This window comes from Lissotriton vulgaris, unplaced genomic scaffold, assembly GCF_964263255.1.
Source record: "Lissotriton vulgaris unplaced genomic scaffold, aLisVul1.2 SCAFFOLD_428, whole genome shotgun sequence".
Taxonomy (NCBI): domain Eukaryota; kingdom Metazoa; phylum Chordata; class Amphibia; order Caudata; family Salamandridae; genus Lissotriton; species Lissotriton vulgaris.
In genome coordinates, this window is record NW_028254502.1 from 702,887 (window position 1) to 728,827 (window position 25,941).

General features: G+C 44.2%; 1 protein-coding gene across 1 annotated transcript in view; it reads left to right on the forward strand.

Moving 5' to 3' along the window:
* LOC147659516 (transmembrane protease serine 9-like) overlaps window positions 1-25,941 on the forward strand; it is a 680,763-nt gene that overhangs the window by 633,857 nt on the left and 20,965 nt on the right. Inside the window, exon 11 of the mRNA XM_086951678.1 lies at window positions 21,122-21,291. Within this exon, the coding sequence (XP_086807804.1) occupies window positions 21,122-21,291 (170 nt within the window). The remainder of the gene's footprint in view (window positions 1-21,121; window positions 21,292-25,941) is intronic.

The following is a 25,941-nucleotide window of genomic DNA, read 5'->3' on the forward strand; positions in this document are numbered from 1 at the left end:
AGATCCCCGACTCTGATGCCGACTCATCTGTGGCGTGTAGGCGAAGTAGGGTTGTACAATTGGTGGTAGGTTCTTTATCTGTGTCCACACGTACTGCTTATTCCTTGGCCTGGAGGGAATTCTTGGACTCTGGAGCTGTTAGACGGGAGGATCTGTTGCAGCGGTCGGAGGATGTCGTTAATTTTATACTGGACCTCATGGATAAGGGCCTTACTAAAGTGACTATAGCGGGGAAACTAGCGGGTATTGCTTTTATGGGACAGTTGTTATGGGGTTACACCCCGTCAGCAGGGGAAATAGGCAGGAGGATGCTTGAGGGATGGGCCAGGGAACAGGGGCATGTTGTTCGATCCAGGGCTCCATTATCCTGGCAAATACTGGCTAGGTTAATTACAGTCTTACCTTTGGTATGTTCAGATGATTTTGAGGCATGTGTCTTTTCCATGCTCATGGCGTTTATGTTTTTTGGAGCTTTTAGGGTCTCGGAGTTGTTGGGAACCAAGCATAAGGGTGGTTTACAATGGAGGGATGTTTTTTGTTATGATGAAGGTGTTCATGTCTGGTTATCCAGCTCCAAAACTGATCAAACGGGTAAAGGGAAAGGGGTTTGGTTACAAGCGCGCGACCCAAAGCTCACTTGCCCTTTATTGCTGGCACGGCGCTGGCGTTCATTGTGTGGGGGCGGGGATGAAGCCCTCGTATTCCAACACATCAATGGTTCACCTGTCACATCTTATCAGTTACGGATGGTTTTACGTAAAGCCCTGCAACACATTGGGCTTGATAGTAGTTTATATGGTACTCATTCTTTTCGTATAGGTGCAGCCACGGAGGCCTTTCACAGAGGTTGGACGGAGAGGGATATTATGAGGTTGGGGCGCTGGTCTTCTAATTGTTTCCGGCGCTATGTGCGGAGCCCGGCAGAAGAAGCGCAGGCGTTCTCAGCCTAGCCATGTGTTCTAATTGTGTTTTCTCTTTTTAGGATCCGTTGCTGGACCTCGATCGCCAGTGGTAACGGTCTGGATAGTCGGGCATTCCTTCGTTAAATGGGCCAGAGTCCAGGCGGCACGGAGCTATTTTGGAGAACAACTTGGCTTTAATGATCGAATGTTTAATATTGTATGGAAGGGTAAAGGTGGGATGCTCTGGAGAGAGTTAATCCCTTGCTTAAACAGTAACATGGTGGGCGGTTTATGCCCGGATATTTTGGTAATTCATTTGGGTGAAAATGATCTTTGTGCCACGAAAGGGGTTGTCTTACTGCGTGCTATGAAACGGGATTTAGGCCTTATTAAGGAACTCTGGTCTGGGTGCCATGTGTTTTGGACAGAGTTGATACCGCGTAGGACATGGAGAGGGGCTGTGAACCCCAGGGCTGTGGATCGGGCGAGGAAGAAGGTGAATTCGGAGGTGTCTCGTTGCTGCAGGGGCCATGGTTTCAGCAGGATATCGCACAGGGACATTAAATTTGAGTCAGTAGAGTTTTTCCGGGATGACGGAGTACATTTGTCACGTGTGGGTATGGACCTTTATCTTTTAGAGCTTTGTGAGGTGTTAGCACGGGCTTTGGCCATGCAGCGTTGATTCCAATTATCTTTCCGTTCGCTACGCGGTTGGGGGGCAGAAAGGAAGGCGCCGTGTGTTCACCCCCCCCCCCCACTTGCCTACCTTTCTGGGTGGCGGGGTCTTGGTGTATCAGTTCGGTTTCAGGTAGATTGTTGGTTGTAATTTCGTTAGAATTTTCTTGGACTGGGGCCGGGGCAGGTTGGTCATGGTTTGACCGTTCAGTTTGGAAAAGGGGTATTCTGCAGGAGTGCAGGGTCAGGCAGGATCGATGATTACGGAGGACATGACAAATGTTAATTCAGTTGTGGTTTGTTGAATAAAGTTTATTGGTGACGTATGTTTTATATATATGACGTAATGTTGATTGATGATGTAATGTTTTATTATGACGTAATGTATAATGATGTTATAATGTGTATTGATGTATTGTGGGGAGGGCCCAAATATGTTAGGGGTGGGGGTTGGGGGCCCGTTTGGTTAGTTATTTATTTATTTAGCGAGGTTTAGTTTTGTAAGGCGTTTGCCAAGGTTTGTATTTTGTAATGTGCACCTGTTTACTAATAAAGCGGCCTTTTACACACACACAAACAATTTTTGGTCTACTTTTCTCTCACCCCTCGCCCTCCCTCCCAAGGGGGGCTTGGGGGAGGGAGCCGACCGAAGGGAGGTCTCCTCCCCCGGGCGGTTTGGGAGGGCTGCGAGGGGTTATTTCCAGAAGTTGCCAGAATGTTCTAGTTTTTGGGCTGGTCTAGTAGGACCAGCCAGCCCAAGTATAAATTCCACCTTTCCCGCTATCCGCCACCATTTTAGGTTTGGTGACCTGGTGGCTAGGTGCTTTAACTTTTTGTCCCACCCTCCCTCCCTGTTTTCTGTAGACTTTTTCCTTCCCCTCGCTCCCTCGTTTTTGCCCCCCCTTTTTGGGGGTTTTCTCCCCTTTTTTAATAATTTTTCTTTTTCAAAAGGCTGTTTTATGGGTTACCGGTGTGCAGGGGTTGTTTCTTGTACTTGTATTTGTCGCTAGGAGCAGGTGCAGTGCGGGGTCTTGGTGTATCAGTTCGGTTTCAGGTAGATTGTTGGTTGTAATTTCGTTAGAATTTTCTTGGACTGGGGCCGGGGCAGGTTGGTCATGGTTTGACCGTTCAGTTTGGAAAAGGGGTATTCTGCAGGAGTGCAGGGTCAGGCAGGATCGATGATTACGGAGGACATGGCAAATGTTAATTCAGTTGTGGTTTGTTGAATAAAGTTTATTGGTGACGTATGTTTTATATATATGACGTAATGTTGATTGATGATGTAATGTTTTATTATGACGTAATGTATAATGATGTTATAATGTGTATTGATGTATTGTGGGGAGGGCCCAAATATGTTAGGGGTGGGGGTTGGGGGCCCGTTTGGTTAGTTATTTATTTATTTAGCGAGGTTTAGTTTTGTAAGGCGTTTGCCAAGGTTTGTATTTTGTAATGTGCACCTGTTTCCTAATAAAGCGGCCTTTTACACACACACAAACAATTTTTGGTCTACTTTTCTCTCACCCCTCGCCCTCCCTCCCAAGTAAGGCACCAAGAGCAGATGGGTATCCGGCTGAATTTTACAAAGCCTGCCAGAAGACCTTGGCACCGCGACTCCTGACGGTTTATCAGAACGCACAAGAAAAGGGCATATTGCTTGATATGATTCGTGAGTCCCTGCTGGTGTTCTTGCCTAAACCTAATAGAGATGTGGAACTGATCAGTTCTTACCGGACGTTGGCTCTACTTAATACCGACTACAAGCTGCTCGTCAAAATATTGGCAAACAGGTTGGCCCCTTTGATACCGCAACTGGTGCACGCCGACCAAAATGGCTTTGTGCCAGCTCACAGCACGTCATGGAATTTGTGCTGGTTCTTCCGGGTAACGCATTACTCAAAGGATCATTGGTCGCATGCTGGCTGCCTGGTATTAGAGCTAGAAAAGGCATTCAACACCTTAGAATTTTTTTTTTATTTGCTGTACTGCATAAATATGATTTTAGAGATGAGTTCATAGGCCTGGTCCAGCTATTATACACGCGTCCGTTAGCCAGGATTAAGACGGGCTCTCACATGTCGGAACAGATCCCCATTAAACGAGGCACAAGGCAGCAATTCCCGCTCTTCCCACTCCTATTCGCGCTGGCTGTTGAACCTCTGGCGGAGGCGCTACGTAGCACTCAAGATGGGTGGGGAATCCCTTTGGGGGACGGTATGCATGTGGTCCGCTCTATGCTGAAGATCTCCTGATATACGTCTGAGATCTCGAGCAGTCCTGTGGGGTAATTGAGACCATATTGTCTGAATTTGCTTTGGTGTCAGCGCTAAAAGTGAACTGAGACAAATCCTGTCTAAACCTTTCAGGGAAACTACTTCAGACCCGCTCTTGGTCATCGGTGGGACGCCTGTGCACTGGCAGCTCATAGCATTCCGGTATCTCGGAATTCATATTTACCGGTATCAGCACGACCTCCTGGAAGGTAACCTGATGCGTGCCATCACAGCAGTAAGGGTGCAGATGTCCTCCTGGTTCACCCTGCCACAGGCGGTTTTGGACAGAACTGCATTGCTAAAAATGGTAGTCCTGCCATGGTTGTTTTGCACTGTCACAATCCTGCCACTGCATATCCGACGGCTGCTATTTTGAGTACTTGGAATCAAGCATGTGAAAGTTCATGTGGCATGAGTCGCGGAGCAGAGTGTCAATGGCTAAAATGTATCCACCGACCAATCAAGGAGGCCTTTCTGCTACCCAACATGGAGCACTATTACTTGGTGGCGCAGCTCCATTGAGTGGTACAAGTGCGCGACACCTCGAAGACACAGCTACATAAGCACCCGCATGCACCCAACCTCAGATAGTGTAGTTGTTTCATCCCAATAGAAAAGGGAACATACCCACACAGCTTCTGATATGCATGGCATATCAATGCTACCGTCGCGGTCTCCATATGATGCGCACGACCACACGATATGCGACACCTCTCCTTCTGCTGGGCACTCCCAGACGTCATCGGGCAATATCCAGTGCCGAACTTGAACAGTGGTACAGAATATAACTCGTTACCACGTGAGTCATTACATCGCGTGGCATTACAACGCGGTTGTTACCACTACTGCGGTGTTACCACCCAATGTCCCGCAGGGCCAGTCCCTTCTCCACGCCGCGGTGACCGGCACACTGGGCACTCTTTGGGGGAACATAGGACAGGAGCCCACCACCCACTTGACTGTTCAATACTTGCACGAACTGGGCACGGGTTGCCATCTCACCAAATGGTTCTCAGAATCGCTCAGACTTCATACGCTGCTCCAGTTATCCGCTTTGCGGGCCCACTGAAACACAGACCTACAAAGGCCTACCACAGACTAAGAATGGGGGCTAATACTTGAAAGCCCAACGCAGATACCTCGCAACGCAAGGTTCTGGCACATTCAATACTATATAAAACACAGAGCCTACCTAACACCAGCGAAAATAAATAAGTATTTTGCCCCCGCAGACGCCAAATATGCACGATGCAATGAGGCAGGGGCAGACCTCATACACATGCTGTGGTCGTGCCCAACTATTCAAGCATACTGGGGGTGGCTGGCTCAATGTACGGAACGAACGCTGGACTGAACATGGGAGGTTTGTATACTGGGACTCTATCGCAGGTCCAAAAAGCACAAGACGACATCCAGATACATAGATCTGGGTCTCATAGTGACTAAACGGCTGCTTATGTGCCGATAGAAATCTCCCACTCATCCAGTGACAAAAGCCTGGTACCAATCCCATGCTGTGCTGGGCGCAGGCGGAAAGTGTGACACTTCGGCGGGAGGATGATATTGGATTGCAGAGGCAGCCGCTGGCACCGTCATGGGATGCAATACTAACAGAGTTTTGCACGGCTTGGTAGGGGGGCCCTGAGGCAGCGGCAGGCACTCCTCTGAGTGATGGCGGACAGGCGCCATCATAGGCGAATTGGCTCTAGGCCTCACTGGACGGACCGCTTACAACTCTGAGTGGCGTTGGGCATGGGAACTCATAGAACACGCGACACGCTATGGAGGGGGTGCCCAGGGGTGGCATGGGGGCAGGTGGATACGTTCGAGGTACCAATTACAGTTGCTATGGATGCATGATGATATGGGTGATTCATGGTAGATGGAGTACAATCGATTCGGTTTCGTTGCAATGTTGAACGTAGTTCAGTTTCGAGCACCAAGCAAATCTGTTATGCAACTGCATTCTGTACTAGAAGTTTAACAGCTGTCAGTTATGATGTAGTACACTGTGCTAATACCGATCTGTACTGTAATCCATTGTTTCTAAAAATGTGATGTATGACATGACTATTGGTCGCTATGAAACTTTTCACTAAAAAAGTATGCTAAAAACAATAAAAATAAATTTAAACAAATCTGTCCATCAATTAAACTAGAACAAGCACACTTTCCTGTCATATAGAAATATGCTGATGCTGTACTGCAACACTGTACTACCAAATGCTCCATATGTTATACTACATGCAGCTTTGTTGATGGGCGTGTAGTGTCCTCGCGCCGTGATGTCCCTCGGACGATTGATGCGCTCTACAAATACAAATACAAATCGGGGAATGTTTTAAAAAACAGATGCAATGAGGCGCCCACTGCACACTTTTGTAGGCGAGATGGACAGGTACATTTAAAAAAAGATAGCACAAAAGCGATATTTTAAAACATAGCACAAAAGCATTTTAAAAAAAGTGGATGAGCGGGTTGCAGGAATGAATAGGCGGGCGTGGAGATAAAAGATCAATTCAGGTAGGGACGAAGCAATATGGCTGTTGGGGGAGAAGCAACTAAAGGGAGAGAACACAAACAAATGAGAGCAACACAAGTGTGGGTGGGGAAAGAGAAGCACGTGGGCAGAAACAGTGAGTGGTGGAGCACACACAGGAGATAGCTGGGAAAAACATGCACTCCTATGAAGTGCTTAAACAACAAAAAGAAAAAAGTAGTTCCCTAAAAACGAGCAGAGGAAGCAGATACGCTAGCTAATTAAATAGATGTAAAGAGGCTGTGCTCCATAGGAGGGAAAAACACGCCATTGGCAAAAATAACCTCAAATTAGAAGCAGTCAAATGAGAGAGGAAAGCCAACTAATGGTAAGCAATGGGCGGGCAGGTTCGAAGGCCCTCTCTCTTCCTGCATTATGTCTTTTGCAACGAAACAACTCGCACTGTCTGGTAAACTCGATCTAAAACATTTGTAGAATTAAATAAAAAAGGAGAACGCTGCCATCTACCGGCTAGAATGAAAACAAACATTTGATCAAGCCTAATATGTCCGTCCAATGTAAATGCAGAGATAAGTTTAAATATACAGGTTTATTATATTTAATCCCCTCTGGTTTAATCGTAGGATATTAATCCTAGAGTAATTATTGGTCACAAAATAAACAGATGGAGCCTGGGATTTGGCCATTGCACTGTATGAAATAAATGTCTGAATCTGTTTTTATCACTACAATTACTCCAGCTTATTACTCTAGATTTATTTTCACTACTGTGGTGTCCTACATAATCTTAAAAGGGTGTTCGCATATCTTCCCTGTTCGTACCTGACACTTCAAGAGGAGAGATTGAGAGAAGAATGCATGATGAAAGAAACTAAATTTTCTGTCGGCTTAGCATCATATTCACAGCACATTTAAAAAAATATTTTGATTGGATTTTCTCTTTGAACATGACATATTATAAAACAGCATGCCAGGCCCAATATAATTATGCATTGAACAAACTACAAAAAACAAGAATTAGTCCATTATGCATACCAAGTTTACAGTGAAAAAAGAGAGAAAGCCTTCACCAATAAGGTCTAAATTAAAATCCACTACTAAAATGTGAAATACCATAAGGTGCAAGTAATAAACGAAGCACGTAAACTACTTAAGCAATCCAATAAAAAGAGTGTATGTCAACCATAAAATAAAATAAGCTCCAGTGCAAACCAAACGTTTATTCAAAAATGTATTTAACTACCTTTTATCTGAGCCCAGATGGTTTCCCAGTGTAGAACTACCGGAGACTCCGGAAATCGTTGCTACCTCACTTATTGGTTCTTTACAACAAAGCCATAATAAACAGCCATTCTCCTAACAAACTGAATGATACAACCATAGTGGTCCTACATAAAGCAGGGTGTCTCTGCCCCGAGGACTGCACGTCCTATTGGCCAATCTCCCTTATCAACAGCGAGCTTCAAGTATACGCAACGTTTTGGCTCATAGCCTCATTAATGTCATACACAAGATAATCCACCCGGACCAATGCGGGGTTATGCCCTATCACAGTATGAGGTACTGCATTTGCAGAGTGCAAGCATCCATAGCCTACTGTCATCAGCGCCTGGAGTCTAATGCCTTTCTCCTCATTGACTTTGGGAAAGTATTTGACTCCCTTGATTGCCCATCAGCAGATTGAGTTTTTCTATATCTCTGTATTTATATCTCCCTCCTCCCTACGCTTGCCTGGTCCCTGAACCTGATGCCAGAGGTCATCAAAAGGAAGAAGGACCTGGAGAGGTGGATCTACTTGCCTCTCAACATCCTAGGGAGAGTATTCCTGTACAAGATGATTGTTGTGCCACACTTCTTATATGTGCAGGATTTCCATTATCTTCTTCCCAAACACTGGTTCATCAGCACACAGGCGGTAGTGCGCCTCATTTTATGGGCCAACCAAGTAGCACACATTGCTTTCTGGAAATGTATGCAATCATCCTTTGACAGGGGCCTGGTGGCTGCAGACTTGCAACTGTACTACTTGTCTAGCTTTTTCTTCAGAACACCTGAGCAAGACTTCAAAATGCCAGGACACAAAGTGAACACTCTTCAACATAGGACTCTACACACTTTAGAATACCAAAATACAACATAAACAAAGCTCAACAACCATTTGCCAAGTAAAGGGGAACATTTATTGCAGCAAGTTCCCATACATCAAATGGCAATAATGCACATGTAATTATAATGCATATAGGGAATGTATATACACAAGAATACATGCATAGAACAATAACTGCATGTACACAAGCATAAGTAATTAAAACCTGAAATGCTTCACCGGCTGTCTGTTTAGCATCATCCTTGCCAGCAAGCCTGGGGAACCCGTTGACAGTCTCAGGCAGGAGGGTCCCAACCGGACACAAAAGCCCTGAGCAGCGCATCAAAGCACCAAGAGGTCTCCATCTTTATACACTTACTAACATGGAGAGAAATTTCTAGAAGCTCCCCCTCCTTTCATCTGCTTTATAGGTGCTGGGTACACCCTGCACCAAAGTCACTCAACTGAGCAGGCCAGGCTCCGATGAGAGCAGCGGCAGAATTCTTCAGATTCCCATCCTTGGACACTGTATGCATCCCACACCATCTGTTCTAGCAGCTTCTCTTTCTCACTCAGTGAAGTGAGTAACATAAACAATCTATGTGTGTGCAAGTAACCTGGGCCTGCCTGCGTTCGCAGCTGAAAGGCTGGGTCAGCCAGACACAAGATGAAACCGTCCTCACAAAATGTATTTAGAGTAAAATGCTGTCAATGTTCAATACATGATTTCACAATGTAACATTACACTACTGGACCTCCCAACTTGTGGGCCTGAATAAGGGACTCCATGGCAGCTGAACTGACCAGTCCTATAGGGTGAACATTACATTTATAAGATCATCATGTACCGACTATATGGCTCACCTGTTCCTCACTTTCTCCCCAACCTCAATAGCGGCCTTATTCCCAACACACAGAGACATCATCCTCTGAAAGCGACATCCCTAACACATCCAGTCAATCTAGAAAAACAACCACTCCACTACAAATCGATTCTAAAACACCAGAAACTTCATGCTCTCCTTTTTTAGAGATAGGCCAACCAGAAAAAGGGGACCCGGGAGGTCAAAAAGAAAAGGAAAAAGAACAGCCAAACACTCGAAGTACCACCACAACGGGGAAGAAGGACAAAACGAAGAAGCCAACGAAAGAAGTCTCATAATTAATATTTCTGAATACCACTTTGCCGCCTTAGAATTACGAACCTTACAGAAAGGCACCTCATACGTTCCCACTCACAACACCAATCATTTGAAACTAGAGATACGTTTGTTCAAACTGATGAGAAATATGAGATTACGACACTTCTTTAAAAAATGTTTCTGAATTTTGACCAAGTAATGAGAACGATCTACTACGTGGGTTATGACCTAAAAGCTCATATATGCCACCAGAAGAGTTTGGATATTTTTGAAAACTTAGACCTCATGAAAATCAACTTTTCAAAAAAGTTTAAACACAGCAATTTGACTAGTAAAGAACGAGATGTCATGAAGAAAATAGCAAACAACCCCTCAATCATTTGTCAAAGAGCAGATAAAGGTGGAGCCCTGGTCATCATGAATTCATCACACTATACGTCAAAAGTAGAAAAATACATCAGTGACCAACAAATCTATGCAAAATTAGATGGGAATCCAACTGAACAATTTTCGAAGATTTTGCAGCACCTCTTAATTAAAGCAGTTAACATTGGAACAATCAATGAAAAAGTCAAACAATTTCTAACCCAAAATAACCCTAAAAGCCCCACAATATACATGTTGCCAACACTCCATAAAGATCTTCACAACCCACCCTTTTGGCCACTAGTTTCAACCAAAAACAGCATACATGAACCAGTTGGACAATTTCTGGATCGCTATCTTCAACCGAATGTATTAAAAATGAAGAGTTACATCCGTGATACAACATATTTTTTGACAAAATTGAAACAAGTCCAAATAACAGACATGAATATCATTTTACTGTGCACCATTTATGTCAATTCATTATATACTGTCATACCACATCAACTCAGCATTGAAGCAATTGAACAGACACTATTACAAACCGATCTTGCTCAAGATTTACAACTATTCATCATTGAACTGTTATACTTCACACTTTACCAAAGCTACTTTACATACGAAAAACATTGGTTTCTCCAACTGAGCGCCACTTCAGTGGGCAATTGTCCAGCACCGGCATATGACAATGTTTTCATTAATCGTTTTGAAGAGGAGAACATATGGCCTAAGGAGATATGGAAAACTCACATTAAATTAAACGTAAGGTTCATCGATTATATCTTCCTTTTATGTACTGGACCAGACACTTTATTGAAGACAGCCTTGAACGAACTAAATCTTATCAATGACAAAATCCAAATTACCTTTGACATTCAAGCGGAACTGTTAGACCTGGCACCATTGGCGTGGGTCTCCCTTCCATTTTTCTGTTGCCTCATGTATTTTTGCTGGTGTTAGATGCTTTCGGCACTGTGCCACTGTTGTCCAGTGCCACAGTGCGAGTGCTCCCTATTTCAAATTGATGTATTAATCAGTGGTTCCATGTTTGGCTATTTGGTTTACTTGTCAGACCCTAGTATACTGCACTGAGTGTGCCCAGGGCATGCAAATCCAAATGCTGCTGGTGGGCCTGCAGCACTGATTGTGCCACCCACAGAAGAAGCCTTGTAAAATGTGTCTAAGGTCTGCCATTGCAGAGCCTGCGTGCAGTCTGGTACTGTCATGCTGACTGGGCAAGTGCACCCACTTACCAGTCCCTAAACCTTCCCTTTTCCCTATGGTAGTCCCAAGGGCAGGGTGCATTGTAAGTATGGGGTAGGACAAGCCCTAATGTGTGTGGCATGTCCTAATAGTGAATTACAGCCATTTTCATTTTTCACTATTGCAAGACTACCTGTTCTCCATAGGCCAGAATGGACTGTTAGAATTATTACATTTTATAATCCTAATTGACTCAGAGAACATGGTTGAGTTTACTATGCCTGGACTGCTCTCTGCTAGGTTGTGTATTCCTTTGTCTGGTTTTGTGAGTGACAGGGCTGGGGGTTTCCAAAAGACAGGATTAGTCAGCCCAGTGATGAATAGAGAGATCTGCATCTAGATGGGAAGGATGAGTTGCACCTGAACCTCGAATAGGGCTGTGCTTGCCTTCCACAATGCTGGCTCCACCTCCTGGGGAGAGGCTGATGTCTCTGCCCTGCACACTGAAAGAAGAGAAGGAGTCCTGTCAACAAAGTGCTCCAGGACTGTACTTGCCTTTCACAATGCTGGCTCCACCTCCTGTGGGGCGTCTGATGTTGCTGCCCTGCACTGTGAAAGGAAAGGAGAAGTCTGGTAAACAGAGTGCTTCAGAACTGGTTTGGACTGGGCAAAGGCCCCTCTCCCCTCAGAGAACAAAGAATTTTGGGGTATAAATATTTGGACCCTGATCCCATGAACTTAGATCACTTTTGGACTACAGGAAGAAACCTTTACTGAGGAGAGGAACCTGAAGAAACTGAGGAGAGACTATTCCCAACCTGAAGTGCTGCTTGGGGGATTGGCCTGCAGTGGTTGCCTTACTGCCAAAGGAAGGAGAAAGGAACTTTGTGTACTTTGCTTTCAACTTGTGAAGGATCTCCAAGGGCTTGGAAAAGAGCTTGCCTCCTGCTGAAGTCTCAGGGACAACAGACTTCACCCCCCAGCTCCCCAGAGTTCTTCGGAAGTGCCTGCTGCTGTTTTGGGCCTTCTGAGGGACTGCGTGTCGCAAGGAGCTGGAAGCGCGACTCAACGACAACACTGCTGCTGCCGTCGCACTTCTGAACAAGGGTGTCGCCGCAGGTGTTGTCGCACTGCACTGCATCAAGAGAAGCGTGCCGCAACGAAGAGGAAGCGTGTCGCCATCGCTGCTGCCTGCTGTCGCACTTCTGAACAAGGGTGTCACCGCTGGAGTTGTCACACTGCAGCGCGTCGAGAGAAGAGTCTCGCAACAAGGTAGAAGCGTGTCGCCGTCGCTGTTGCTGCCGTCACACTTCTGAACAAGGGTGTCGCCGCTGCAGTCCATGCACCGAACCGAGAACTTCTCGCATCCCTGGAGAAGCGTGCCGCATCTGGAAGATCTTCACGTCTTTATTTCTTTGCACCTGAACTTTGCCACATTTCCCTCGCTGCAACCTTGCTTGTCATGGAAGCGCAACGCATCATAAGGTACATTGACCCAAAGTGTCGCACCTGAACTAAACTAAGCTAAATCTACCATCTTAAAGTAACAGTATTGTGTATTTTTGTCGTTTATGGTCTTATGGTAAATCTATATAAAGTATACTTATTTTTTATATAAAACCTTGTATGCTGTCCATCTGTAGTGTTGTCACTGGGTTAATGTATGTGGTCACAAATGCTTTACACACTACCTCTGAGATAAGCCTGTCTGCTCGAGCCAAGCTACCAAGGGGGTGAGCAGGGGTTATTTTAAGAGTGTACCCCCTTACCCTGACTAGAGACAATGGTCCCTATTTGTCACAAGTACCTACCTGTGCCAACCAGAGACCCCCAAATCTAACAGGAACAAATCACATTCTTGGATTTGCAGATCTCCAAAACATCCAATGGTTTTGAAACAGATCTTTTCAGAAAGCAAACAGACAGGAATAATATCCTTCATTACAATAGTTTTCATCAGCAGCCACTTAAAAGTCATCTATCATACTCACAGATACTATGGGTCAAAATAATTGTTTCAAATCCAACTAGACTCACAGAACAGACAACAGAGATGCTATCACGCTTCACCAAGCGAGGATATCCCAAAGAGATTATAGATCACGCGCTACAAAGATGTCACACTAAAACCAGAGAAGAGCTGTTGAGAATAACACCAAAACCTATCCAAAACCGCATGGTAGTAGTGTCTACATTTTCCACACTCAGTTATGCATATAAAAAAATAATCAAAAAATGTTGGGCGATCTTAAGCATGGAACCAGATTTCAAAAATGTGTTTGTACAACAACCCATCTTTGCATTCACAAGAGAAACAAAATTGGGAGACATATTAAAAAACACTGGAAGAAAACCACAAAACATCCAATTTAAAGGTACTCAAGCATGGCACAATTGCAATAATTGCAACAATATAATTCCGGGAACCAAGATGACACACCTAAGGGAAGGTACTACCATCAACTTGAAAGTCACTGCGGCATGCGATTCTAAGAACTTAATCTACCTTTTAAGGTGCCCTTTGTTTTATTATATATTTAAGAAAGACCGAGAGGAAAATCAAGACAAGGCTGAATAAACATGAAAGTAACATTCGCAATAAGAACACCAAGTCAATAGTAGCCTGTCACTTCACAGAATACAGACACAACATCAATCAACTAAAATACCTCGTTCTTGAAACCATTGACAAGATTGAAGGGAGCAACAACACCAACTTTTTACTCCAAAGAGAGAACGTATGGATTCGCAAATTGGAAGCCCTCAAACCCCATGGAATGAATGACAGGATGGTGTTTTAATGTTATCTATAAACATTGAGTCCAAATTCATTGAACTCCATTTTTGAATGTACAACCACTTGACATCTACACAACCAGCAATGACAATGAACTCCTCCTCTATCTCTTTTACTTTACCATTTTTCCAGTTTTTTACCACACAGGGTGTGACCCACCCATGATTCACATATTATAATTTTTTGTCAGATCATATAGTACATTGAAGAGACTTATGAATATTCATGAGTATTATCAATTTTGACATACAGATTTATCTTCGTTTGTTACGATCCTCCTTGGTTCTCCTATGACCACATCAGTATGTATATTTTCTTTCCCAGCCCCAAGATGGCCGAAACAACTGACGTTTGACTTTGTGCCACTTCAGTTTCTTTTGTATTACACCAGTATACACCTTTTGAAATCACTTTGCTTTAACTTCTTTAATACCTTGGTTCTTTTATGACTACATCTGCATGTTTATTTTTTGCTCCATTTCAGTTTATTTTCATGTAACAACAGCACATACTTTTTGATACCACTATGCTTCTATACCTATAATTAACAGCAGACCATATTCAACATAGCCGACACCTGCTACATCCAGTAGAGTCGACTGCACCTCTGATTAACCCAGGTTATGCAAATCATCGAGTAAGTCTTCATTTAATTAATCCCAACCAAATTACCCCTTTAATTCCTTAATGATTCACTGTACAATATGTCACTATTCACCACTTTACCTAGACCTCGTCGTTTATTCACAAAATAACTCTCAAATAACTCGCGATATCGTTTTGTGTATGTTTTCGCTTGCGCAGTAACAGTATTAAGCATGCTTTTCATCAATGTCACTATACCATCAGATCTTGTCACTCTCATCCAGTGCACTAGAGCATGTCGACTACTTTTTAAAATAAAACCTTATGCTCACTTTTATCATAAACCTGTGGTATCTTCTTTACACTTTAACTGAATTTCGATCACCGGTCATTTAAGCATGGTCGCACTGTTTTTATTTTCATCTTCACATGGTCACCTGGCATTCACATTACTGCCTGACTAACTCTTGATTTGTCAGAACATGATTACGATATTTAATCAAGCGTTCTTTTTATTATACAGCGTTCCACATTTCGTCTTGCCATATTCTCAGCACATTCATTAGACATTGAATAAGTTTGTATATTGTAACAATTTAGCTAATCTCGCATTTCATGAATGGCATTATGGTTTCTTCGAAACTTCATGGCATTTTTGTTTAACATTAGAGTGATCTCTGACGAAGGGCACCCTGCCCGAAATGCATTGGATTTCGGAAATTTTAAAGGATTATGATAATGGCCTTTGAAATCACATATTAATGGATCAAATTAAAGTTCATTATATAAAATTCATTGGATTACAAACATTGACTACGGTTTTCTTCAGCAGATCATATAAACATCAGGAGCCAGATGTAGGAAGCTTAATACCGGTCGGTAACGGCCGAAATTACTGAATTTCGGACGTTACCGACCGGTATTAGGCCTTTCAGATGTAGGAGGCCACATTTCAGGATTCGGTAATTTACTGAATCAGTAATTTAAGAAATAGGTAAATTACCGAATTCTTAAAATACCGATTTGGTAAATTACCGAATCTGTAATGTAGGGAGCACTCAAGTGAGTGCTTCTTACATTTAAGGATTCGTTATTTAGTTGATGGTAAATAACAAATTCCTTTTAAAAAGCAATTTTTTGCTTTTTATTCAGTGCCGTGTGGCAGACATACATGCCCTTAGGGCATGTATGTGTGCCACATGTGCACCCATGCACTATGCAGGGGTGCAACAGGGTGTCAATGTGACACCCTGCCACCCTTGAAAGGGTTCCCCCTATTACCGATTCGGTATTTACCGATTCGGAATTTACCGAATCGGTAATTCCCATTCATTCCTATGGGCCTCCAGGCCCATAGGAATGAATAGGAATTATTGAATCGGTATTTACCGATTGGTAAATACCGAATCGGTAAATACCGATTCTTAATTGCTGAATCTTACAGATTCGTTCATTTTTACTGAAAAATTATCTACATCCCATATACCTATTCTTAAATACCGAATCAGTAAAATTCGGTATTTAAGAATAGGTAAATTGAGATTACCTACATCTGGCCCCAAATCCTCTATCATATAGAGGTTAAGATTGTGCACAGGGGGATTTAACTCAAAGCGGGTTGAACCATCGATTTTTTTCTATTACGCTCTGGATCAATGAGCGATACCCCAGGAGCACATCAATCATTATCTACCCTAATGTAACAACACAATTAAAATTAGAGGCTGTGCACAAGCACATATTTGCGGCCTTCTGGGTGTGGCAGGCTGTGCTGGAATAAACTGGCTGGGATGTGAGGCTTACTATCCAGACCCCCCTCTGGAGGGGCACCTGGATTCCCAAGGTGGTCAACGTGACCAGGTTAGGAAAGGGGGACCCTATTGGTATTTCTAGACTGGGTGATGTGTGGCAAGGGTCTCATATGCAGTCCTTTCTAAACCTGAAAGCTGACTTCCAACCACACCGGTTCCAGTTTTACAAATTACTGCAGCTTCATCACACCCTGCTCTCCCATTGTACGTCCATTGAGGAGGCACCAGAGTTTAGTCGCCTGGAAGCCAGGGTGCTTATTGGCCCCCTGGGGCAGGGCGGTATTTCCTGGTATACACAGATCCTTGGTTCTCAATTTCCTGAAGCTATTCCCCCCTCTGCAGGTGCATTGGGTATCCTGGGTCAACAGCCTAGATGATGTGGAATAGAGGGAGTCACTAATGGCACCAAGAGAATTGCAATATCTGCCAGGCTCTGCATGATACAAGTGAATTTCTTTCACACCACATACTTTACCCATTTGCGACTCTGGAGGGTAGGTCGGCTCCCATCGTTTGCTTGACCTCGTTGCAATGACGAGGCTGCTCATTCGCTATTGGGCCTTAGGTTTTGGGGTTCTGGTTGTGTATTGGGGAAGCCACTGGACTGTTCACCTCACATAGCACTCCTGGGCCTTCTAGAGGATCCTGGTGGGAAGTGGTGTGACCGATACCTTGTGAAAATTAAAATATTGTTAGCCAAAAGGGATATCGACCGTAACTGGAACTTGGCCACTGCTCTGTCCTTAGAGGCTTGGTGTATGGTTATGGACTGGTGCATAAAGGAGGAGGAGCCCATTTACTCAGCACAGGACTGCCCCAATAAACACCATATGATTTGGCTGAAATGGTGGGATCATTTTGGATTACAGAGCTCACTAAGCTGATTATGTATGCATTTACAATGCTGGGACCATCATGGATCATTTGTGTTGTACTGAGTTGTTATTTGCTAAAGACGATAGTAATCAGTTTTTCAAAAAAACTGTAAAAGGTGTAAGGACTACACTATTTTTACTATATGTCTGTATTTTGTTCTTATTTACCCTTGTCATGATGAAAATGAGCTATTTGGCCCAGATGAATGTCACATCAGGTGTTACATCTATGTCATTAGTCAAATTAATTGATGCTTTCATATTTCTTAAAAAGATAAGGTCAGACGATGTCTGCTTTAAAGGTCAGACATGACCATGATTATGCATAAATGGGTAAAGAGGGCCACTTCCATTGTCTAGGATTTTGAAAATGGTAATTTCCATTATCCAAGATGAAGTCAGGTTCTACATAAGATGAAGTCGGACCTTTGGGACTATTCACCCAATCGCTTGCCTCATTTTGCCAAGGTTTCTCTAGCAGTATTTTTGCGAATCTCTAGCTCTCGAGTAGGAAGGCGAATCTTTTCTTACTTTTACCCCAAACACTAGAATACTGTGCTCTTTCATCTTCAACATTAACCTAACTATCTAAACTACTGCAAAGGTCTGAAAATGTGGGTATTCTGTTGAGTCTATAGTTGGCCTCTTCAGCTTTCACAACAGGACACCCACTCTCAGGTATCTGTTGCACGTTTCAAATATCCATCATCATCTTTTATGATCTATTCTTTCAGTTATACAGATATATTTTGCCTCTAGGAGCATTTTGGAATTTTCTCTCAGAAATCAGTAATTGATTTGTGTTATGTGTAAGCGTATAAGTGTTTATTTGTGGTGTGGTTTGTCATTTGTATAGGACACTATTATTAGTATGATCTTGATGCCCTATTTGTGGGTGCCTGAGCATGTGATTCCATATGATTCCACACCTTCCATCACAGAATCATATAATTCATCAGCATCATCTTGTGGCAATGTATTCTGTGTATTGTATTCTGGTCTGTCTATGGTTGGGTGGCCGCGTCATGTTCAATGAGCTCTCAGTGTGTTATTTTGTTATTTTGATGTGTTAAAGCTCCACGAGAGGGCATTTACCAGGGGCCATATTTATTTTTAAAAGTTGCGCAGTGACTAGCAGGAATGTGCCATATTTAAAATAAATACAGTGCATTCCTGCATTTGTCCCTGCACAGGCCCAGTTTTGGCTCCCAAGCACCAACACTGGAACACTTGCACCGTGATGCAAGGGTGCCTGTGTTGCATGCAGGATTTTTTTGTACAGGAAGAGGCACCTTCCTGCACAAAAGCAATCCTGAGAGACATATTCCTCTTTGTATGTGTGCTGCAGCATCCATGAAAAGAGGAATTAACAATGAGAAATAAAGATATTTCTTCTTGTTACGCCACCCCTGAGAAGGTGTATCTTTTAGGTGCATTCCCTGGTCTATCGCTTTTGGTAAATTTGGAAACGCGTCAAAAACCATAAGAGTTGCGCTGGAACACCCACGCAATGCTCACGGAATGCCTCCCCAGTGAGGAGTAGCGCAACGCAGTGATTTGCGTAGCGTTGTGCTACTCCAGATCTATGAAGCCACTCAGGTCTCCACAAGTAGGCCTTGCTTGGCTTCATAAATCACATTTTGGTTTTGTGTCGTGCTTGCACCACGTTGCGTGATGCAAGCATACACAACCCCTTTCATAAACTTGACCCTAGATGTTTATGCATGACTTAAGCAGGTTAAGTGCCCTTTTGTCTGGTGATTAGAGGTGGGCCATATGCAGAGTGTTGTGTGTGTTTGTGCTTGGTGTGTCCTTTTGGCAAGTGCAGTTGAGACCAACACGATAGATCATGATTGGGAATACCATAACAGTGTTGGATGTATGAGGGATGTTCTGTTCATAATGTATTTATCTATTTATGGATAAGACAGTTCATTTGCAGTTGACAGATGGCATATTAGTAGAATGTAATCCTTAGACAAAAGCAAGCTTACTGATAGAAGCAAATATATGGTTTCATTTCAATTACAATTTATTAATTGAAAACAACATGTATTATAGAAATGTACATGCGTTTCATGAATTGCATAACAAAATCTTAGTGATCAGAGGCTCTTTTGTAACCATATGCAAACCCTCCTTAAAAAAATTGTCTTATACACTTCAAGTCAGCGTTTAACCCCAGCGTTCCAAGAGGGGCCCTTTGACGCCTGGCGGGAGGGGGGCTGCCTGGCGCTGACCCACTTGTTCCACAATCATGACCCCCTTACATTTGACAATTGTAAAAGAGATTACACGGTGGGGGACTCTGAGCGCTACCACCATGCCCAGATGCTGCATTGGGCCCTCGATCCACAGGTTCGATCTTCCTCCATGAAGGGTGCAATTTCGTCTCTGTACAAACTCCTACTGTCAACCGCACTTTCTCCCCGACCGAGGTACATGGCCATGTGGGAGGGTCTGGCTCAACGGGACATTTCGGACGAAGAATGGGCCCATTTATGGTCCGACATCTTTAAATTTAATCAATCCACAGCCCTCTGTGAGGCACACTTGAAAACAATGATGGACTGGTACTTATATCCATCCAAGCTAGCTCGAGTTTTCCCAGGCACACCAGATAGGTGCTGGCGAGGGTGCGGGCTGCTTGGAGACTTCCAGCACATCTGGTGGGATTGCCCGTCCATCAGGCCTTTTTGGGAAGAAATCCTAGCTCAGGTGAAAGACATATTGGGGTACCCTATCCCGACATCCATGGCTGAGACACTTCTGGGCGTCCGGGCTCCCACCTTAGAACATCAAACTAGGGCGGACAAGAGAATCATGTGGCTGTGTTTGGGGGCAGCCAAGATCACCATAGCGGCGGCGTGGAGGAAGAAAGAGGCGCCAGCAATGTCCCTTTGGCAGTCCCGGCTATGGCGGCTGCTCAGCCTGGAACCTATGTCAGACATTTTCCGGGAAGACTTTAAGAACTTTGAATTTAGGTGGGCCGTTTGTTTCCTTTCTCTCCCGGGGGTTACCATCAACAGTATGTCCACCTACGGTTTGGGCTTTGCATCTTTTCCAGCTCTAAGTAGGCTCCACTTTGGCGACACTAGGTCAGACTACAGACACCACCGGGGGGGGGGGGGGGCGGGGGGTGGAGGGGTGGGGGGGAGTTTTTCTTTCTTTTTTTGTTTAACTGTTTTACCTCTTGGCGCACTCCGCCTTTGACTTCTTCTTGGCCCAGGGTACAATCCAAGCACACTGGCCGATGCCCGAGGTCGGACCCGACAGAAGCACTGACTCTTGCAAAACAGAAGCCAGGGCTAATGTGAGCTTCTATTGACACTTCCTCTGGGAAGGGTTTCGCTGCAGTACCCATACATTTTTTAACATGTATCCTTCAATTTGAGCTGTGAATTGATACGGGGGTACGTTGCTCTATGCTTTTGGGTTTCTCCTTTTTTTATGTATGACTGCTTTGACCAATGACCAGATTTTCCCTGCGAGGGAGTGGGCGGATTGTGCCATGAGTCTTTATTGCAAAAACTTAATAAAAACACCTTTGACAAAAAAAAAAAAATTGTCTTTACCAGTTTATTGATTAAGTGCTTTGTTGACTCCAAACTCAGCGAGTCTACAGTTTCTCCTGGAGACCAAGTCAAATTGTCAGCAATAAAGGTCTAAGGATTCATCTAAGCTGAGCTCAGTAAGGACCTGTGTGCCTGTTCTTCCTCACAGTCTGAGCACGCAGGCCATCCAGTGCAGGCTTTACAAAAGAGCTTGTTAAGTCTCGAAAGAGAATTATAAGTGTGTAGAACGGTTGCCATCGATAACTGCTTTACTGGAGGTGGTATTTAGTATTTATTACCTGGTTAATGTACCCATGTCAACTCCTAATGCGTTTTACTTTCTGATAAACAGTGCCACTCTCGTACCCACAAACCCTCCAGGAAGTAGAGTTGCCACTGATCAACTCCCAGAGCTGTGACGCAATGTACCACGTCAATTCCGGTGTGCCAAGCGACATCACCATCGTTCAGGACAGCATGATATGTGCAGGCTCTGCAAGAGGGGGAAAGGACTCCTGCCAGGTGAGATTATCTGCCTTCCATTCTTCTTCTTCTTAAAGTTTACTCTCATACTCGTTCTTGACAGTCCCCCTGGCACCACAGAGGTTCCTAACATTTGTATTACAAGTCTGGGACTTTGTTTCCGCAGAGACCTTCAATAGACAACTCTTAAAAACCTTCATTGTCAATCAATTTTGTAAGATAAAAATGAAACACAAGTTCCACCTGTTTGAGGTTAAGGACATTTTAACTTAATTTGATCAATGTTTTCCTGGAATAATCTATCTTAAACTCAGCTGGTGTGTCTCCAGCATGCTTGTAATGCCCATGATTAAGGAAAGCCTGATGTCACCACTAACAGTCTGACCTGTTTGTTACTGTCAGCCTCAGAGAATGCACACCTCATGCAAGCTATCCAATAGAGGTAAATATCAGGACAAATTTATTAAATGAGTCACGGATCTGGCCACTGTTTTCACTTCGTATAACGTGAGCAGCAAAGAAGCAACTGAGCACATCTAAGAAAAGCTATCATAGATACTTCTTTGGGTTGCTGTAAGGTTATTGGTCATTTGTGTCAAAGTCACTGTCAGTGTTTCTTCCCAAGACCACACAATGCTTAGAACACCTTGATACAAGTGAGGTGCCAGTCATGCTTGACTCAAGTCACGTCACCTAGATGTTCAACTTAAGTGGCATTGCGGCTGGCTATTCACTTTACCCAGCAGGCTCAGGCAACTCACAGTCACAGCTCAGTGTTGAGCTACGGCTGTGGGTAATATGAGATAATTTAGGTATTTGAGAAATTGAGGCAGAATCTATCCCCACTGGAATATCATTTGGTGCAGTGGTTTGTAATCTGTTCACTGCTGTGTAGCCCCACTTTAGCATTACTGGAATCCGAGGGCCCCCGTTGAGTCATTATTAGAATCCGTGGACTCCATCTTATGTCATTTTATGACTTGAGCCACAAATAAATACACAAAAATATGGAAACAAGCATTCATCAAATAAATACACAAATGCTGAAATATTTTGTTTAATTCACATAAATAAACATGTTTAATTATAATGGGAAGGTTGGAGCTTTTCTAAATTCAATTGAGGCCACCCATCAGTCATACTATATTCTGTTTGATGCACTTACATTGCTTTCACAAATCAATACGAGGACAGCAAGTTATTAGCCTCTAATTTTAAATTCCTTGACATTGACAGAATGTTTCACATTTTTCAATTTCATATTTAATATCTTTATTCATATGAATCTTAGTTATATGTTAATATTATTTGAGATCATTTAATTTTCTATGCAGCCGTGGAGCATTGTAGTTATCGGGATTTTTAGAAATGTCATGCCAAAGGTGTTCTGCACCTTCCCTCATTTAAGGAGCCAGAACCCCAAGAACTTTTCTAAGAACCCAATCCTCATGTAAAACCTATGTAATGCCTGCAATTGAGGCATCCTTCTTACTGTGCTCTGACTAGATACTCCACCATCTCTGTGCATGACCAAAGATTCTGTGCTAGTGTTGAATCCGAGAAAGGGTTTGGCACATGACAACCGACATGCTTTATGAGAAGAGCCTATCATGAATTTTACTGTTGCATCCTTCATCAGGAAGATACGCCATAACCAGTTTCTCTGACCACAGTCACTCCAACAGAGAGTGTATGGACGTCATGCAGATGGTGGCTTGGAGTAAGACTTGGGACTTAATTCTATATCCTTTAGAAATATGTAGTGGGAGAAGCTTTTATTTATTATTATTTTTATTTATTTGTTAAGCTTATAAAGCGCAACAGCTACCAAAAAAGGGTTTCCCGGCGCTGGAATTGTCACAAAGTGGAAAGTGGAAAGCCCTGAGGGTACTCAGTTACTGATTGAAAAGCCAGGTTTTAATGGCCTTGCAGAAACGAACATAGCAGTTCTCGGAGCAAATGTCTAGAGGGAGGGAATTCCAGAGTTTGGGTCCCAAATAAGAAAAGGACCTGCCATACATCCTAGACAATCTAAACTTGGGCAGTGTGAAAAGTTTTTGAAAGGAAGAACGGAGAGAACGTGACGGGGAGTAGATTTAAACAAGAGTTTGCAAGTAGGTGGTTGCTTTGCCCATCCTGATTTTGTGCATATAACTTAGCGCTTTGAATTTCACCCGGCTGTCCACCTTCAGCCAGTGAAGATCGCGAAGGCGTCCTATTATGTGATCCGTTTTGCGACCACCGCAGAGCAAACGAGCAGCAGCATTCTGCACTAGCTGGAGGTGTCTGGTCACCCCCAGGTAGAGTATTTCACCGTAATCCAACCGGGAGGTGACCAAGGCGTTCACCACAGATCTCCGGGTGTCATACGGCAGCATCCAAAGAATTTTCCTCAGCCAGTGCAGAATGACAAAACAGATGGAGGACACTTTATTGGCTTGGCATTGCAATGTCAGACCCTTGTCTATGATCCTCTCCAAGTTACGCACATGCTCCGATGGTAGTGGGAGCGGGCCCAACTCAGAGGGCCAGTGCCTGGAACTCCAGAGGTCGTGTTTTTGACCAAGGACCAGGACCTCAGTCTTCCCTCCATTCAGTTTGAGTAGATTTAAGTTCATCCAATTGGATATCTCCCCTAGACCAGTCTGAAGGAGGGAATTAGAAGCCTGGTCAGATTGGGACAGGAAGAAAACAATTTGCGAATCGTCGGCATAGGTGAACAAGGTAAGCCCGGCCCGCTTGGCAATGTAAGCCAAGGGGGTAATATAAAGATTGAAAAAGAGGGGGCTGAGGATCGAGCCCTGGGGTACTCCATGAGGTGAAGGATAGGTTTTGGAGGTTGCTGCATGAGAAAAAATTTGGAATGAACGATCAGTCAGGAAGGAGGCCAACCAATCCAGAGCAAGTCCACTGATGCCAATGGTGGCCAGGGAACGAAGGGGAATATTGTGGGAGACAGTGTCGAAAGCTGCACTGAGATCAAGTAATATCAGTGCAGCTGTATCACCCCTGTCTAGCAAGGAACGAAGATTCTCCGTGACGCCGAGGAGCGTGGTTTCGGTGGAGAAACCGGGGCGAAAACCCGACTGGGAGGGATGTAGTATTTTGTTAGCAGAAATAAATTGATTTAAGTGGTGGTGGATATGTCTCTCTAGAACTTTAGAGAATGCAGGCAACAAAGAGATAGGACGGAAGTTTGAGAGAACTTTGGAGTCCACAGTGGGCTTTTTCAGCAGTGACGTGACCATTGCATGCTTCCAACAAGCAGGGACAGAGGCCGACTTCAATGAGAAATTGAACGTGGTACAAATCATGGAGAGCAGCGAGGAGTCCAGTAGCGGAAGTATTGGGATGGGCAGGGGATCGGTCGGAGAGCCCGATCTAACCTTACACAGAATCTCGAGCAGGGCAGCTGGGTGCAATTCGGGCCATGAGAGAAGCGGGCGTAGGTGGGGATAGGGGGGTAATTAGTATCAACAGATTTGCAGGTAGATGCAAGGGAGGTGTTGCTACCCTTGTGATAGTAAATATCTTGATAAATCATATCAATTTTAATGATAAAAAACTACGCGATTTCATAGTACTTACTGCTCGATAAAGGCAGAGGTTTTGCAATGGTGTGAGAGCCAGCAAGATTTTTCACCAAGTCAAATAGTGCTTTAGACTTATTAGCTGCTTCTGTTATGGTTTTAGTGGCGTAGGCGGCCCTAGTCCAGGCACAGACTTTATGATAAATCTTCAGAGCATTTTTATAAATGGTGCCCGCCATGGGGGAGTAGTCTTTTCTCCAAGTACGTTCGAGTTTTTTGCAGTGGGACTTATCCACTTTTAAAGCGTCATTGAACCATAGTGCCGGTATCTTATGGTTCGTCTCCTTCTTATGGGAGAGAGGAAGGCAGCTATCAATGGCATCAAGGAGCCAGAGTTTGGTTATTCCTGCTGCCGCCTCTATATCAGTGGACTCAAGCAGTTCAGTTGGAGGATGCTGTGCAAGGGCGTTATTGAGGGAGACAATGTCCAACTTGTAAGTAATGGGGTCGAGCTGGCATTGGAAATCGTTTTTAAATATAATCGCAATGCCACCCCCGTTTTGCTGACTCTGTCATACCTAACAATAGCGTAATTAGAGGGCAGTGCTTCGGCAATATCCGGTCCTGAGCCATCATGGAGCCACGATTCGGTGATAAAGAGGGCGTCGGGTAGCTCATCAACCAGGAGGTCAAATATTTCCCGTTTGTGTTTAGGTAAGGAACGACAATTCAGGCTGAGAAACCTAAAAGAGCGTTCGTGGGTGATAGTGATCCGTGGAGTACAGCTTCGACACCACTGAGGAGCGTCTAGAGAAAAGGTGCAACAAGGACAAGACTGAGGAAAACTACCAACCATGTCAAAGATACTACAGTCATGTTTGACTATGGGTCTGTACGCATGCAGTAGATCTGCATTGTAAGTGAGCTTCTTTGGAGGATCTAGAACAGGGGGTATGGCCCATGGGCCCGTGTGGGCGCGGACGGGCGCAGACGGGCACGCCTTCGGCGCGCTGAAGGCGCGCCCGCCCGCTGCTCGGTCGGGAATTGACTGACATTAATGCAGAAGAGGGCGGGAGGTCACAAACTACTAGTCCGCAACCCTGCGCAAGATGGCGTCTTAACCCCTGAGATCCCACGAAGCACCAATCGGCTACGAGGA